Below are 15,945 nucleotides of genomic sequence, written 5' to 3'. Positions count from 1 at the left end.
GCAGAAGTTTGTGGTTACAGGAAAGTGGGTGTGGGAGGGAAGAGGAGCGATTAGTGGAATGATGATGTGAAGAGAGTAGTAAAGGAGAAAAAGTTAGCATATGAGAAGTTTTTACAAAGTAGAAGTGATGCAAGGAGGGAAGAGTATATGGAGAAAAAGAGAGAGGTTAAGAGAGTGGTGAAGCAATGTAAAAAGAGAGCAAATGAGAGAGTGGGTGAGATGTTATCAACAAATTTTGTTGAAAATAAGAAAAAGTTTTGGAGTGAGATTAACAAGTTAAGGAAGCCTAGAGAATAAATGGATTTGTCAGTTAAAAATAGGAGAGGAGAATTATTAAATGGAGAGTTAGAGGTATTGGGAAGATGGAGGGAATATTTTGAGGAATTGTTGAATATTGATGAAGATAGGGAAACTGTGATTTCGTGTATAGGGCAAGGAGGAATAACATCTTGTAGGAGTGAGGAAGAGCCAGTTGTGAGTGTGGGGAAGTTCGTGAGGCAGTAGGTAAAATGAAAGGGGGTAAGGCAGCCGGGATTGATGGGATGAAGATAGAAATGTTAAAAGCAGGTGGGGATATAGTTTTGGAGTGCTTGGTGCAATTATTTAATAAATGTATGAAAGAGGGTAAGGTACCTAGGGATTGGCAGAGAGCATGCATAGTTCCTTTGTATAAAGGCAAAGGGGACAAAGGGGAGTGCAAAAATTATAGGGGGATAAGTCTGTTGAGTATACGTGGTAAAGTGTATGGTAGAGTTAATATTGAAATAATTAAGAGTAAGATGGAGAATAGGATAGCAGATGAACAAGGAGGCTTTAGGAAAGGTAGGGGGTATGTGGACCAGGTGTTTACAGTGAAACATGTAAGTGAACAGTATTTAGATAAGGCTAAAGAGGTCTTTGTGGCATTTATGGATTTGGAAAAGGCATATGACAGGGTGGATAGGGGGGCAATGTGGCAGATGTTGCAGGTGTATGGTGTAGGAGGTAGGTTACTGAAAGCAGTGAAGAGTTTTTATGAGGATAGTGAGGCTCAAGTTAGAGTATGTAGGAAAGAGGGAAATTATTTCCCAGTAAAAGTAGGCCTTAGACAAGGATGTGTGATGTCACCATGGTTGTTTAATATATTTATAGATGGCGAGGAGAAGGCTGGAGGCAGTGGAGATGTCATGTCTGAGGGCAATGTGTGGTGTGAATATAATGCAGAGAATTCATAGTTTGGAAGTTAGGAGGAGGTGCTGGATTACCAAAACTGTTGTCCAGAGGGCTGAGGAAGGGTTGTTGAGGTGGTTCGGACATGTAGAGAGAATGGAGCGAAACAGAGTGACTTCAAGAGTGTATCAGTCTGTAGTGGAAGGAAGGCGGGGTAGGTGTCGGCCTAGGAAAGGTTGGAGGGAGGGGGTAAAGGAGGTTTTGTGTGCGAGGGGCTTGGACTTCCAGCAGGCATACGTGAGCATGTTTGATAGGAGTGAATGGAGACAAATAGTTTTTAATACTTGACGTGCTGTTGGAGTGTGAGCAAAGTAACATTTATGAAGGGGTTCAGGGAAACCGGCAGGCCGGGCGTGAGTCCTGGAGATGGGAAGTACAGTGCCTGCACTCTGAAGGAGGGGTGTTAATGTTGCAGTTTAAAAACTGTAGTGTAAAGCACCCTTCTGGCAAGACAGTGATGGAGTGAATGATGGTGAAAGTTTTTCTTTTTCGGGCCACCCTGCCTTGGTGGGAATCGGCCAGTGTGATAATAAAAAAAAGATGGGGTTGTAAGAGAAGTAAATGCGAGGGTCTTGGCAAGAGGCGTGGAGTTAAAAGATAAAGAATCACACATAAAGTGGGAGTTGTCACAGTTGCTCTTTGCTGATGACACTATGCTCTTGGGAGATTCTGAAGAGAAGTTGCAGAGATTGGTGGATGAATTTGGTAGGGTGTGCAAAAGAAGAAAATTGAAAGTGAATACAGGAAAGAGTAAGGTTATGAGGATAAAAAGATTAGGTGATGAAAGATTGGATATCAGATTAGAGGGAGAGAGTATGGAGGAGGTGAATGTATTCAGATATTTGGGAGTGGACGTGTCAGCGGATGGGTCTATGAAAGATGAGGTGAATCATAGAATTGATGAGGGGAAAAGGGTGAGTGGTGCACTTAGGAGTCTTTGGAGACAAAGAACTTCGTCCTTGGAGGCAAAGAAGGGAATGTGTGAGAGTATAGTTTTACCAACGCTCTTATATGGGTATGAAGCATGGGTGATGAATGTTGCAGCGAGGAGAAGGCTGGAGGCAGTGGAGATGTCATGTCTGAGGGCAATGTGTGGTGTGAATATAATGCAGAGAATTCATAGTTTTGAAGTTAGGAGGAGGTGCTGGATTACCAAAACTGTTGTCCAGAGGGCTGAGGAAGGGTTGTTGAGGTGGTTCGGACATGTAGAGAGAATGGAGTGAAACAGAGTGACTTCAAGAGTGTATCAGTCTGTAGTGGAAGGAAGGCGGGGTAGGGGTCGGCCTAGGAAAGGTTGGAGGGAGGGGGTAAAGGAGGTTTTGTGTGCAAGGGGCTTGGACTTCCAGCAGGCATGCTTGAGCGTGTTTGATAGGAGTGAATGGAGACAAATGGTTTGTAATACTTGACGTGCTGTTGGAGTGTGAGCAAAGTAACATTTATGAAGGGGTTCAGGGAAACCGGCAGGCCGGACTTGAGTCCTGGAGATGGGAAGTACAGTGCCTGCACTCTGAAGGAGGGGTGTTAATGTTGCAGTTTAAAAACTGTAGTGTAAAGCACCCTTCTGGCAAGACAGTGATGGAGTGAATGATGGTGAAAGTTTTTCTTTTTCGGGCCACCCTGCCTTAGTGGGAATCGGCCAGTGTGATAATAATAAAAAAAATTACTATTTCTAAACCTTAACACTAAAAACACATTTTAGTCAAAATTTTTTAAGGAATGATAAACACAAAAAATTATGATGTAGGTGATGTTGCTGAGTGATGTAAAGTCGGATGTAATGAATGTTCGCTGAACTGAAATTAAGTGGTGTAAAGGCAAATTTGACGTAGGCCGAAATGATGTAAAGCTGGGGTATGATTGTACTGTCACTGTTTGTGTAATAAATATTACGAATAATGTGTATACACTTCTATTTCTTTAATACGTTATTGTCTTTTTTAGAATGCAGAAGCATTATTAAGTCTTAATAAAAGAGAGCATCTCCTTTCTAGGGCATTGCTCCAGAGCATGCGACATTCTTGATCTCCCTCATTGGTATCACCAACACAATTGGGAGGATCATTACAGGATGTATTGCTGACTTGCCTAATGTCAGTCCTCTCTGGATCAACAACATTTGCATCATCCTTTCGGGTGTGTGTGTCTTCTTAACACCCTTTGCCAGCTCTTATGGATCCTTCGTTGCACTCTCGTTGTTCTTTGGACTGTTTGTGTGTAAGTAAACTATGTTTTGTTATGTTTTAAAATGATTTCCAATCATAGATGCATCAGTTATACTAGCATCTAAATGTTCATCATAGTGCATATGCAGAGGTTTTGGTAATATTGTACCTGTATACAGTCTGTAAATTGCATAAACATTGTTGTAAACTACTTGGTAGCTTCAGAATAACATGTGTCATATATAATTAACAAGAATTATTCCTGTTCAGAGTATAAATATCTAATGCATTATTTTATAGTTTAAGTGTCCATTTGTCATAATTAAAAAAATTCTCAATTTTGTTAAAGTAGCATACAGTTACCAAAATTGTCTGTGATCAAGAGAATAACCGTAGATATATGCATTGTAAAGCAATGCATTATTCTCTTTTGATGATATACTGCTGTCTCATCAACTAGTAGTTTAGTTAAATTCTAGGAAGCTAGAAAGTGCCTGACTTTACTTATTGCATGCAGTCATAGATATACTGACTCTCAGTAGCACTTGTCAAATTATATTAGCTTACCTTTTGTTTGATGTTATTTTTAACTAGATGACCCTTTAGGGGAAATACTTGATGCTGGTGAAGAGCTCTTGTTCCAAGGAATTGAACTGATATTCTTCCTTGAATCAAACATGATTACTTACATTTCCCCAGTGTTGTGATCCCCATGAGTTAGTCACCTTTAAAAAAAAAAAACTAAATAGAAAATTTTGTTTTACCCAGTGAGTGCATGAAATGTTCTAAAGTTTGGGGTATTACTAACTAAAAAATATTGTTTTGTAATTTATGAATAGTGTACAGTAGAAATATACTGCACTTAAAAAGCAGCATATAGTATCCTTAATTATAATATTACTTGAAAACTGTAAAACTGTCTTAGTGATTGAGGTAAACATACTAACACATTCCCAAATTCTTAAACATGAATTACTTAAATGTATCACCCAGACTTAGCATGATACATTATATATTGGCATAAATATACAAATTCACCATTATTTGTTGCCTAGCTTTAAAATCAATATAACCTTGGTGTATTACCCTCTCCTCTCTCTCTCCTTTCCCTCTCCTGTCCCTCCTCCCTCTCACCCTTACTTTTCCTTTTACTTTTTTGCCTTCTGTTTATCCATTCAAGAGGTTTGAGTCCTGGCGAGTGGCTCTTATTCCAAGGAATTGGAACTTCCCTCCCTTTCCATGGATGAGTTGTGATTTCCTCTAATTTTTCAAGTGCTATATGACCACTAAAAGTTAAATGCTTCCCATAAATATAACAGTAATCCCTACCTCTGCAATAATGCTAGAATTTTTCCCATTGTATAAGAAATTATTTATTGTATTTACAGTTGCAGTATCTATTTGTAGCTACTGGCACGGAGTTATGCTTGTGGTGTTTCATCATCACTTTAATTTGCCACAATTATTTAGTTTTTCTAGTGATCATAACATTTTCTGTCTACTGTGATTTCTTTCCAGTATTCTACCAGTTTTTGGCATAGCTTTTTCAATTTTCAGTTATGGCCTCTTGTTCCCCTTTATCGATTTTATTGTATCCATTTATGATAGTCTTTCTTTTTTGCTGTTATTGATTACCTATCAGCACGTGTTTTGTGTTTGCCAATATTTATCTACGAGTTTCCATTATGACGCTGAAAAATGTTTTTATGCTTGAGGAGTGACTATAAACTTTCATTGTTGCCATCATGAACATTTTTCCTTACAGTGCCATGATAGATGTAATTATCTGCTACACTACCCCATCTCAGCTCATCTACTGTAGACACAACATTGGTTTTCTACTGTAAAAACCTTAGCTGATATCTTGACGTATGTTGTTTTAAGTAAGGTTAATGTAAATAAAAAAAATAACTAGTTCCAGCAGAACACTGCAAAAAATGCTAAATTGAGAAGTGTTGCCTTGCCTGGGTGGACACTAGGAAAACTCTTAATAATCCATGCAGCAGTAAAACCAATGTTGCAGCAGAGTGACAGTTGTAGCTTTATCAACAGTCATTAATTACTCTGTAATTAATGAGAAATTATGTTAATTACCCTGTAATTAACATATCTTGGCACAGCTCATCCTTCTCTCTTAGGAAGATGAGTTGCACCACTTGCAGCAGTCTTTACTACATACTTTTATATAAATACTATAGTTTTTAATACAGTACTGTGAAGCAAATTCCCACTCCGATGGCGATTATCTCGAAGAATGTGAACACCTATGTGCCCTAGCAGCTGCTGTGATGCAAGAATATATTCATCATGTCCTCTCAACCTCTAGCTCAGTGCCATTAATAAGATCCACAACCAATGCCTGAATTTGTTCTTGTACATTACAGTAAATAAGTACAGAGTCCATAATTGTTTTCGCTGGCCTGGAAATTTCACATTTAAAAACTGTTTCATGCCAAGGAAGTTGGATCATTGAAGTTGTGCTGGTTTTGTGCAGTGTAATTGTAAATGATTAAAAAAATAAAGGATAATGTAGATAAAACCAATTAACATCACTGGGATTGCATTAAAGAGGTTGTCCTCAATTTGCCAAATTTATTACAATAATTAAAAGGCTAATGAGTGTAAGACAAATAAGTTTCAGGTTGTGGTATATTATATAGTATAGAAGATTAATTCTCTACTTATTTTTAGTTTAATATCACTACCAAATATCTTAGATTTCAGAGCAACTGAACAAGCTGTATTTTGTTATTGGAGAAAAGTACCAGTACAGGGGGTAGTTAAGCATGTGCTGTCTACTCATTCATATTGAAGATTTGCCTAATTTATATGTTATAAAACAGTATAAATGTTATTGAGAATTACTTGAATATTGTTTATTGGGTTGGCATGTGGTGAGTGTGCTTGCCTGCATGTGTTTTCCCTGCTTGTGGCCCCTCATGATAATATCAAGCATGTTAACCAAGACTGTTATACCTGTGACAGATTTTACTTGTGGGTTTTTTCACTAAATTTGGTATGATCATTTCTGAAAAATGAACCTTAAAGTTAATCTGTATTATAATGCATTACTGCTTATATTTCTATATACAGTAAATACTTGTTTTAGCAGACTTCTGTCTAAAGGCTTTGGAAATGTAGGACTAAATTTCCCATGTCATTTGACTCAGAAACAATAGACGAAGTCCATTGTTTATAAAATTGTCCATTATTGTTACGATAACAGTAAAACAATCTCATCTTTGTCCATTACAGTGATCATTGCCAGCCACCTCACTCCTCCCCTGTTAGTCTGCTAAATCGAGGGTTTACATACATCTACAGTATATCCTATTTCTTATGGTGTATTAAAGCAATAATGTGTAACATGTGACTGGGCCCAGTGTTGTGGTTGCCCTCCAGCCCTCATATTTGTGGTATTCCGCCAGCTCCGTTCATCGCCCTCACCTCCATCATCATTGTGGACCTGCTGAGTCTCAGACAGCTCACCAATGCCTTTGGTCTTCTGTGTATCTTCCGTGGCGTGGCTGGGATCTTGGGCCCACCAGTGTCAGGTATCTTAGCCACACACTGCCCTCCTCCTCCTTGACTGGTCTACCAACAAAATGAGTGATTACAGGTGGTGCTGGTGGTGCTGGTGGGCTGATGATATTGGTGGTGTAGTAATGTTTTTGCTGGTCCTTCATGTTCGTACCCTTCTCTATTCACTGTTCCTTCTCCTGCTTTGTGTTACCGACTTGAACTCATGCAAAATAAATTGACTAAACGATTCACATCAGTTCCTGACTACCCAGACTAATCATTACTATTGCACGATATACATCACAGTGTGGAAATCATTAGCGAATACAGTCTACATCTTCAGTGCATTTTTAACAATAGCAGATGCATGGTTCCATATATCATTATACATCAGATGAAAATACTTGAAGTAATGAAGAGCAGAATTTTAGCTTAATAATTATCTTTCTTTTCCCTCTAGAGAGGTTACTCTTGTAAATTAATAGGCATGAGTACATTTGTTTGTGTATCCATACATACTGTATATCCATAATTGTTTATCTATTGTGGTATCAACTATGCTTTGAATATTCTATATTAATTTCTTTAATGTGAAAATTGTTTTAATTGTATTTATAATGTAACTAAATTTACAGTGTAAAAATATTAACTCTTTCATCAAAGAAGGGAAAGGGGGAGGATTGTTTATAGCACTTATATACTCTACTGTAAACAAAGGTGCCCATTCAGTTAGCTTCTTAAGTCTTTAGGCCAGATTTCCAAGTTAAAGCTTAGACTTTTGGACATGTGTCTTACTAGCAGTTACAGAGGGACCAAATTTGTAGCCCGTCCTTCTAAGCAATATCAGTTACATAGTTATTTTTTTTTTTATTATCACACTGGCCGATTCCCACTAAGGCAGGGTGGCCCGAAAAAGAAAAACTTTCACCGTCATTCACTCCATCACTGTCTTGCCAGAAGGGTGCTTTACACTACAGTTTTTAAACTGCAACATTAACACCCCTCCTTCAGAGTGCAGGCACTGTACTTCCCATCTCCAGGACTCAAGTCCGGCCTGCCGGTTTCCCTGAACCCCTTCATAAATGTTACTTTGCTCACACTCCAACAGCACGTCAAGTATTAAAAACCATTTGTCTCCATTCACTCCTATCAAACACGCTCACGCACGCCTGCTGGAAGTCCAAGCCCCTCGCACACAAAACCTCCTTTACCCCCTCCCTCCAACCTTTCCTAGGCCGACCCCTACCCCGCCTTCCTTCCACTACAGACTGATACACTCTTGAAGTCATTCTGTTTCGCTCCATTCTCTCTACATGTCCAAACCACCTCAACAACCCTTCCTCAGCCCTCTGGACAACAGTTTTGGTAATCCCGCACCTCCTCCTAACTTCCAAACTACGAATTCTCTGCATTATATTCACACCACACATTGCCCTCAGACATGAGGGCAATGTGTGGTGTTGTTACCGTGTTGTTACCGTGTGTGATATTTGTGTAACTGTATTTATGTGTGCCTGTACCCAAATAAACTTGCTTACTTACTTACCCTTTATGTGGGAAGTAGTCAAAAGTTTGGTTAGAAAATCAGAATTTTATTCCAATGTCAGTGGCACACATCCAACATTCTTCATCCAAAGTGAAATATTAATATTGCTTTAACAGATATTCAAGAAATGTCAAAGCAGTGTAATTGTTTCACTTTGGCTGAAGAACATCTGGGATGTGAAAACAATGGTATGAAAATATGATAGTGTACCTTACAGTCAGCACGGTGGGTCTCCATTTTCTGTTCATGCTTCAAGAGTTTTTGTTGTATATGGTATTGGTGTATTATGGTCTGTTAAAATTGGCTTAATTTTTGATAACAGATGACAATCTAACCTAACCAAACCTTATCTAACCTACATAACATTTATGTATATCAAGTAATTTGCTTAAACGAGTATGTGTGAAGCCAACATTGGTTCTTTGAAGGTTTTTTTTTTTTTTTTCAACAAGTCGGCCGTCTCCCACCGACGCAGGGTGACCCAAAAAAGAAAGAAAATCCCCAAAAAGAAAATACTTTCATCATCATTCAACACTTTCACCACACTCACACATTATCGCTGTTTTTGCAGAGGTGCTCAGAATACAACAGTTTAGAAGCATACACATTTAAAGATACACAAAATATCCCTCCAAACTGCCAATATCCCAAACCTCTCCTTTAAAGTGCAGGCATTGTACTTCCCATTTCCAGGACTCAAGTCCAACTATATGAAAATAACCGGTTTCCCTGAATCCCTTCACTAAATATTACCCTGCTCACTCTCCAACATATCGTCAGGTCCCAAGTACCATTCGTCTCCATTCACTCCTATCTAACACGCTCACGCACGCTTGCTGGAAGTCCAAGCCCCTTGCCCACAAAACCTCCTTTACCCTCTCTCTCCAACCCTTTCAAGGACGACCCCTACCCCGCCTTCCTTCCCCTATAGATTTATATGCTTTCCATGTCATTCTACTTTGATCCATTCTCTCTAAATGACCAAACCACCTTAACAACCCCTCTTCTGCCCTCTGACTAATACTTTTATTAACTCCACACCTTTTCCTAATTTCCACACTCTGAATTTTCTGCATAATATTTACACCACACATTGCCCTTAAACAGGACATCTCCACTGCCTCCAACCGTCTCCTCACTGCTGCATTTACCACCCAAGCTTCACACCCATATAAGAGTGTTGGTACTACTATACTTTCATACATTCCCTTCTTTGCCTCCATAGATAACGTTTTTTGACTCCACATATACCTCAACGCACCACTCACCTTTTTTCCCTCATCAATTCTATGATTAACCTCATCCTTCATAAATCCATCCGGCGACACGTCGACTCCCAAGTATCTGAAAACATTCACTTCTTCCATACTCCTCCTCCCCAATTTGATATCCAATTTTTCTTTACCTAAATCATTTGATACCCTCATCACCTTACTCTTTTCTATGTTCACTTTCAACTTTCTACCTTTACACACATTCCCAAACTCATCCACTAACCTTTGCAGTTTTTTTTTAGAATCTCTCATAAGCACAGTATCATCAGCAAAAAGTAACTGTGTCAATTCCCATTTTGAATTTGATTCCCCAAAATTTAATCCCACCCCTCTCCCGAACACCCTAGCATTTACTTCCTTTACAACCCCATCTATAAATATATTAAACAACCATGGTGACATTACACATCCCTGTCTAAGACCTACTTTTACCGGGAAGTAGTCTCCCTCTCTTCTACACACCTAACCTGAGCCTCACTATCCTCATAAAAACTCTTTACAGCATTTAATAACTTACCACCTATTCCATATACTTGCAACATCTGCCACATTGCTCCTCTATCCACTCTATCATATGCCTTTTCTAAATCCATAAATGCAATAAAAACTTCCCTACCTTTATCTAAATACTGTTCACATATATGCTTCAATGTAAACACTTGATCTACACATCCCCTACCCACTCTGAAGCCTCCTTGCTCATCCGCAATTCTACATTCTGTCTTACCTCTAATTCTTTCAATTATAACCCTACCGTATACTTTTCCTGGTATACTCAATAAACTTATTCCTCTATAATTATTACAATCTCTTTTGTCCCCTTACCCTTTATATAAAGGGACTATACATGCTCTCCGCCAATCTCTAGGTACCTTCCCCTCTTTCATACATTTATTAAACAAAAGTACCAACCACTCCAACACTATATCCCCCCCTGCTTTTAACATTTCTGTCATGATCCCATCAGTTCCAGCTGCTTTACCCCCTTTCATTCTACGTAATGCCTCATGTACAGTAATACACATAATGCACAATAATATACATACCATTGTCTGACATGGAACAATCATTAGGGAATAACTACTTAATAATATACAGTACTCTGTATTCATTATATTTGTTTTGCTCTTAGTTAATTAAACAATGCTAGTAGGACAGTGAAGTAGTACAGTGCATTATACAATTTTTAGGAAACATTGATAATTACCTTAGATCTAGTGAAATAATAATGTAGTTAGTATGTTGCACATAAGTGATTGAAACTAAGAAATAAATGATCAGGTATTTTTATGTCAAAGAGGTAAAATAAAATTTTAAATTTTTGTTTTCATAACAAAGCATGCCAGTTAATGTAGGAGTGTTTTATATATTATAAATTATTATGATAATCATGAGGGAGTGATAAACCCATAGGATTATACAGCACATGTGGGGGAGGGGGATGTGGAAGGCATTCAGGCTCAATTCAGGGAATTGGAGCACAGATCCAGTTCCCTAGATCAAGAGCCCCTCACCAGCATCAAGGAACCTCCCTTGAGGGGATATACATTGTAAAGCAAAATTCAATATTAGGAATGGGGCATATAATTTTTTACTCACTGGTGAAAGAGTTAATTACAAAGCAGCATTTGCCTATTAAAGAATTAATTTTATTTAGTGTTTTTTTTATATTATTCTAAATTGTAATAAAATTAATACATACAAAACACTGTTTTAGAAGTATCTATGCTCCTCCATAGATTATGTACCCATTTATAAGGTAAAAATCTTGAAGCTCTTCATAACTTTAAAGAACTTTTTTTGTTTAACATTAACATTTGACAGTTAGACTAACTTTTGTAAAAGTAACAGTGACTGTCAGCCTCTGCACGACATATAATATGGCTCACCAGCATTCCTAGTGTATATCTTATCAACGTTGTCAGCTTCGGTCTGTTGTGTTGCTTTAATGCTGTTGCATTTTATATTTCCTCAATGGCACCTCAACGTGGATTTCATTGTGAAGTCTTCACTCACAGGATAACTGAATGAGTCCCAGATAATATAAACTGTATTCTAAACAAGAGAATGTTGAAGCACCTTTTGGTACACTTCAGGTTTAGTATTATTGCCTATTGCATCTAAGGAAAAATACCATTTAATTCACAGCAGCTTTTTCAGATGCACTCTGCTTCACATAAGAGGCTAATGGCTGAAGTAAGATCCACTGTATTGTAACAGTGTTGGTATGTAATCCAAGATTTGGGTAGATGTAGTAAGAGTAGCACTAACCCCAGAAGGGCTTCATTGCAGCCGCGTACATCTCCCTCTCATCCATCATCTTGGTACAAATTCTCGGACTGTCGCAGCTCACCAATGCCTTCGGGCTGCTCATCCTCTTCCGTGGATCTGCTTCCATGGTGGGCGCACCCATCTCAGGTAAGTCTTTTCCCAATGAAGTACCTCATCATCGAGCTTACACTGTTCTCTTGATTCACGATTTTTTACACCCAGATTATTAATATTGAATAGCCACTGTTTAGGGTACAGTATATCATAAACTTAATAAAATATGGAAATTGAGAGACCACTTAAACTGAAAATAAAACACTGGTAAAATAAATCTTTCAGGCTAATGATTTCTTTTCTATCATCAGTCAGTGTTCATGATACTTATATTGTAAAACATGGGAACTAATTACCTTTTATTTTTTAGTGTGGTATCATATACTGTATGATGACCACGTTTACTGTGTTATACATTGATAGAATTACAGTTTTACCAAATATCTTACCTGCCCTACCTAGGTAACTATAAATATATTCTGTACAGGCAACAGAGTGAAACTGATTATCTATGGAAGGACTCCAGTGAGAATTATCTTGCACATCTATATACTAAACAAATTACAGTGGTAATGAACTACAGGCATACCTTGTTATGGAGCACTTCATTAATCCTTTTGACTGTTTTGGTCGTATATATACGTCTTACGAGCCACCATTTTTGACGTATATATACTCAAATTCTAGTGGCTTCAAATCAAGCAGGAGAAAGCTGATAAGCCCATATATGAGAGAATGGGTCTGTGTCCTGCAGCATACCGACTTTGTGGTCTATTTTCGTATAGTATTTATGGTTGTATTCTTGTTTTCTTGGTCTCATTTAATAGAATGGAAAACATATTATAGAAATAGACGTGATTTTGATTGCTTTTACTATGAAAAGAACCTTGAAATGAAGCTCAAAGTACGGGAAATGTTTGATTTTTGCCAATGTTCAAAAGTAAACAAATGATGTCATTTTCCAATAAATGTCCAAGTAGCCATTCTAATAAGATAAGAGATAAGATTTCGTTCGGATTTTTAATCCCCGGAGGGTTAGCCACCCAGGATAACCCAAGAAAGTCAGTGCGTCATCGAGGACTGTCTAACTTATTTCCATTGGGGTCCTTAATCTTGTCCCCCAGGATGCGACCCACACCAGTCGACTAACACCCAGGTACCTATTTGCTGCTAGGTGAACAGGACAACAGGTGTAAGGAAACGTGTCGAAATGTTTCCACCCGCCGGGAATCGAACCCGGGCCCTCCATGTGTGAAGCGGGAGCTTTAGCCACCAGGCCACCGGGCCTGCAGTCATGAATGGGTTGACATTATTTATACTATTATTACAATATCACAGTAGTCTGCATAACAGTAAATCACGTTATAGGGTAGTTGAAATCGGTAAATGGGCAGTTTCTTGTACTCAATCGATAGAAAAAATGGAGTTCTAAAGAAATAGCTATGCGTTTGGTCGACTGGAACAATGGAATTAGCCGAAAATAGGGCTCAAAGAGGGCGAAATCGCTGATTCGTAAATATCACCGAGGTCACTAACTTTGCGAGAGCGTAATTTTGCCAGTTTTCCATCAAATTTTGTTCTTTTGGTGTCATTACAATCAGGCAAAGATTATCATTTCATAAGATTTTTTTTTTTTTTTTTTTTTGGAAATTTTGCGACACCAGGAGACACCTCAGGATTTGCGGTTGCGACAGTCAAAGGGGTTAATCCACTGTCAAAATCTCATTGAAATCTGACCCCCCCTCCCCCCCAAAAAAAGGCGATTTCGTTCGCCCCTCAAAATTAACAGTCTGTAGGTAATGGTATTCAAAAGAGAAAATAAAGAAACAAAAACTTAAAATTAGATTAAAATAAGTAATTATATAGCACAGGGATATTGCTAACTCTTATTATGGCACAAGTTTGACAGTATAAGCTTCCACTGGTTATCTTTTCTATAATAATAGTTTATAATGGTAAGCAAGTAATGGTACATTAAAAAAAATAAAAAATAAAAATAGGGTTAGTTAAAAATTATTGTAGTACAATTATGATGATGCAATATTGCACTGGGTGTAGATTATAAAGATGTGAGGCAAAGACTTGATTTTAAAACTAAAATAAAGAAAATATAACACTTAAGTATCTGAATTAGCACCTTATGTGTTTTAGTAACTGAGAATCAAATACTGCTATTCACTAATAAATATGAAAATGAGGGTTAAAATTAATATTAAAGCTAAAAGTGTACAAGGCGCTGGGTATAAGATTCAATGAGAAGTTTAATGCACTTCGTAGTAAAATAGTAAAATCTGGGATTTAAAAATACAGGTAGAGCAATATATGTAAACACTATAAAGGGTAGTGGCCTGCACTAGGTAGTTAGGAAGGCACTCTGTGAGGTATAATAGTTATGTTACTAGTAAATAATTGTACAAGGCAATTTCTGGAATGATTACACAAATTTAAGTCACACAAGCAACTGTGTGAGAAACATGAGACAATGAGGTAGTAGATATTATCTGGGAAGTGATAGTACAGGGACTACCACAATAATGGAATACTAACATACACTAACGTAGTATAAAGATTTGGTCACTGATGTTAGTCAGACTCTGTAAGATTTGCATCTCGAAGGAAGCTGGACAGTTCATTTTCATTTGTGATATAGTACACACGGCCTACATTTGTTTTCCTTACTAGAATTTGTCCATCACATGTAAAGCACTAGTGAATTTTGACATTATTCTCATTATGTAAGTATATTTAGGTACAGGTACACATAAGTATAATTATCAGAGTACACATAAAATATGCAATAACTTTAAAACACTTGAAATTTTGGAAAATTTCCAGACGTAATAGAGAGTTGTGCTCATGAAGAATGTAAACAAACCTGGTGGGGCACACAGTATTTGAAAGACCACTTGCTGTATAGCAAATTTTGGTCATAATTTGAAATTGCCGTATTAGCAGAATGCCATAAGGTGAAACACCGTAAAGCGGGGCTCTACTGTATTATTTTTACTTTTGCATCTTCATTTTTAGGCCTGGAGCTACTGCACACTTAATAAATGATAGTGTAAACATTCTTTAGACTTTTATATGCACTGGCAAGTGAAAAAAGGGATGTGATTTGCTTTAAGGCGATATTCGCTCTGTGGCAGCGGTATGGAATCTGACCCACTGCATTAGTGAGGTATGCCTGTATTCATATATACCATTTTATACCATTTTAATGTTCATTCATATATTTGTATGAGGTTACAATCACAATAAGTTATTTATGCAAAAATATTACCTTATATTTTATCAAAGCTTGCTTGAATTTAAACAAGTTTAAGTAATTATGTATTATTATTTACAGAAGGCAAAATCAGGGCATTTTTCAAGAATGGTTGATAATATGCCGCTGTTAACCCCTTGAGGGTCCGTGCTGTAGATCTACGGCTTTACGTTGAGGGTCCAAACCGTAGATCTATGTCATGAGCTCAGCTCACTCTGATAAGCTGTGAGTGGTAAATTTGGGCCTAGATATGAGAGAATACATCTATGTGGTATGTGTGCACCACATAAAACAAATCCTGCAGCACAGTTCATAATGAGAGAAAAAAAAATGAGACCATAATTTTTGATTAAAACAGCAACTTTGCAGTGTTTTTTCATTTGTTTTTTATAGTTGTATTTGTGATTTCATGGTCTCATTTGATAGAATGGAAGATATATTGCAGAAATAGAGATGATTTTGATTGGTTTTAGTACTGAAAATGGCTTTAAACTGAGCTCAAAGTAGCGGAAATATTAAATTTTTCCCGATGTTCAAGATAAAAAAACAAATGACCTCACACGTCTAATACACGCCAGCTGGTGGGTCTAATATACATTCACAAATGTGCTGATATTATTTATACAATTATTACAATGTTGC

General features: G+C 37.6%; 1 protein-coding gene across 9 annotated transcripts in view; it reads left to right on the top strand.

Moving 5' to 3' along the window:
- LOC128693671 (monocarboxylate transporter 14-like) overlaps positions 1–15,945 on the top strand; it is a 489,471-nt gene that overhangs the window by 440,189 nt on the left and 33,337 nt on the right. For 6 of the 9 annotated variants that reach the window (XM_070091217.1, XM_070091222.1, XM_070091224.1 and 3 more), the window contains 3 exons: positions 3,201–3,423; positions 6,800–6,925; positions 12,006–12,131. In XM_070091217.1, the coding sequence (XP_069947318.1) occupies positions 3,201–3,423; positions 6,800–6,925; positions 12,006–12,131 (475 nt within the window). The remainder of the gene's footprint in view (positions 1–3,200; positions 3,424–6,799; positions 6,926–12,005; positions 12,132–15,945) is intronic. The other 3 variants (XM_070091218.1, XM_070091225.1, XM_070091219.1) reach the window with 2 other exon arrangements.

The sequence above is a fragment of the Cherax quadricarinatus genome, chromosome 34 (genome assembly GCF_038502225.1).
Source record: "Cherax quadricarinatus isolate ZL_2023a chromosome 34, ASM3850222v1, whole genome shotgun sequence".
Lineage (NCBI taxonomy): Eukaryota > Metazoa > Arthropoda > Malacostraca > Decapoda > Parastacidae > Cherax > Cherax quadricarinatus.
Note: the sequence above shows the minus strand (reverse complement) of the source record. Positions and strands in the feature narration are given on the sequence as shown.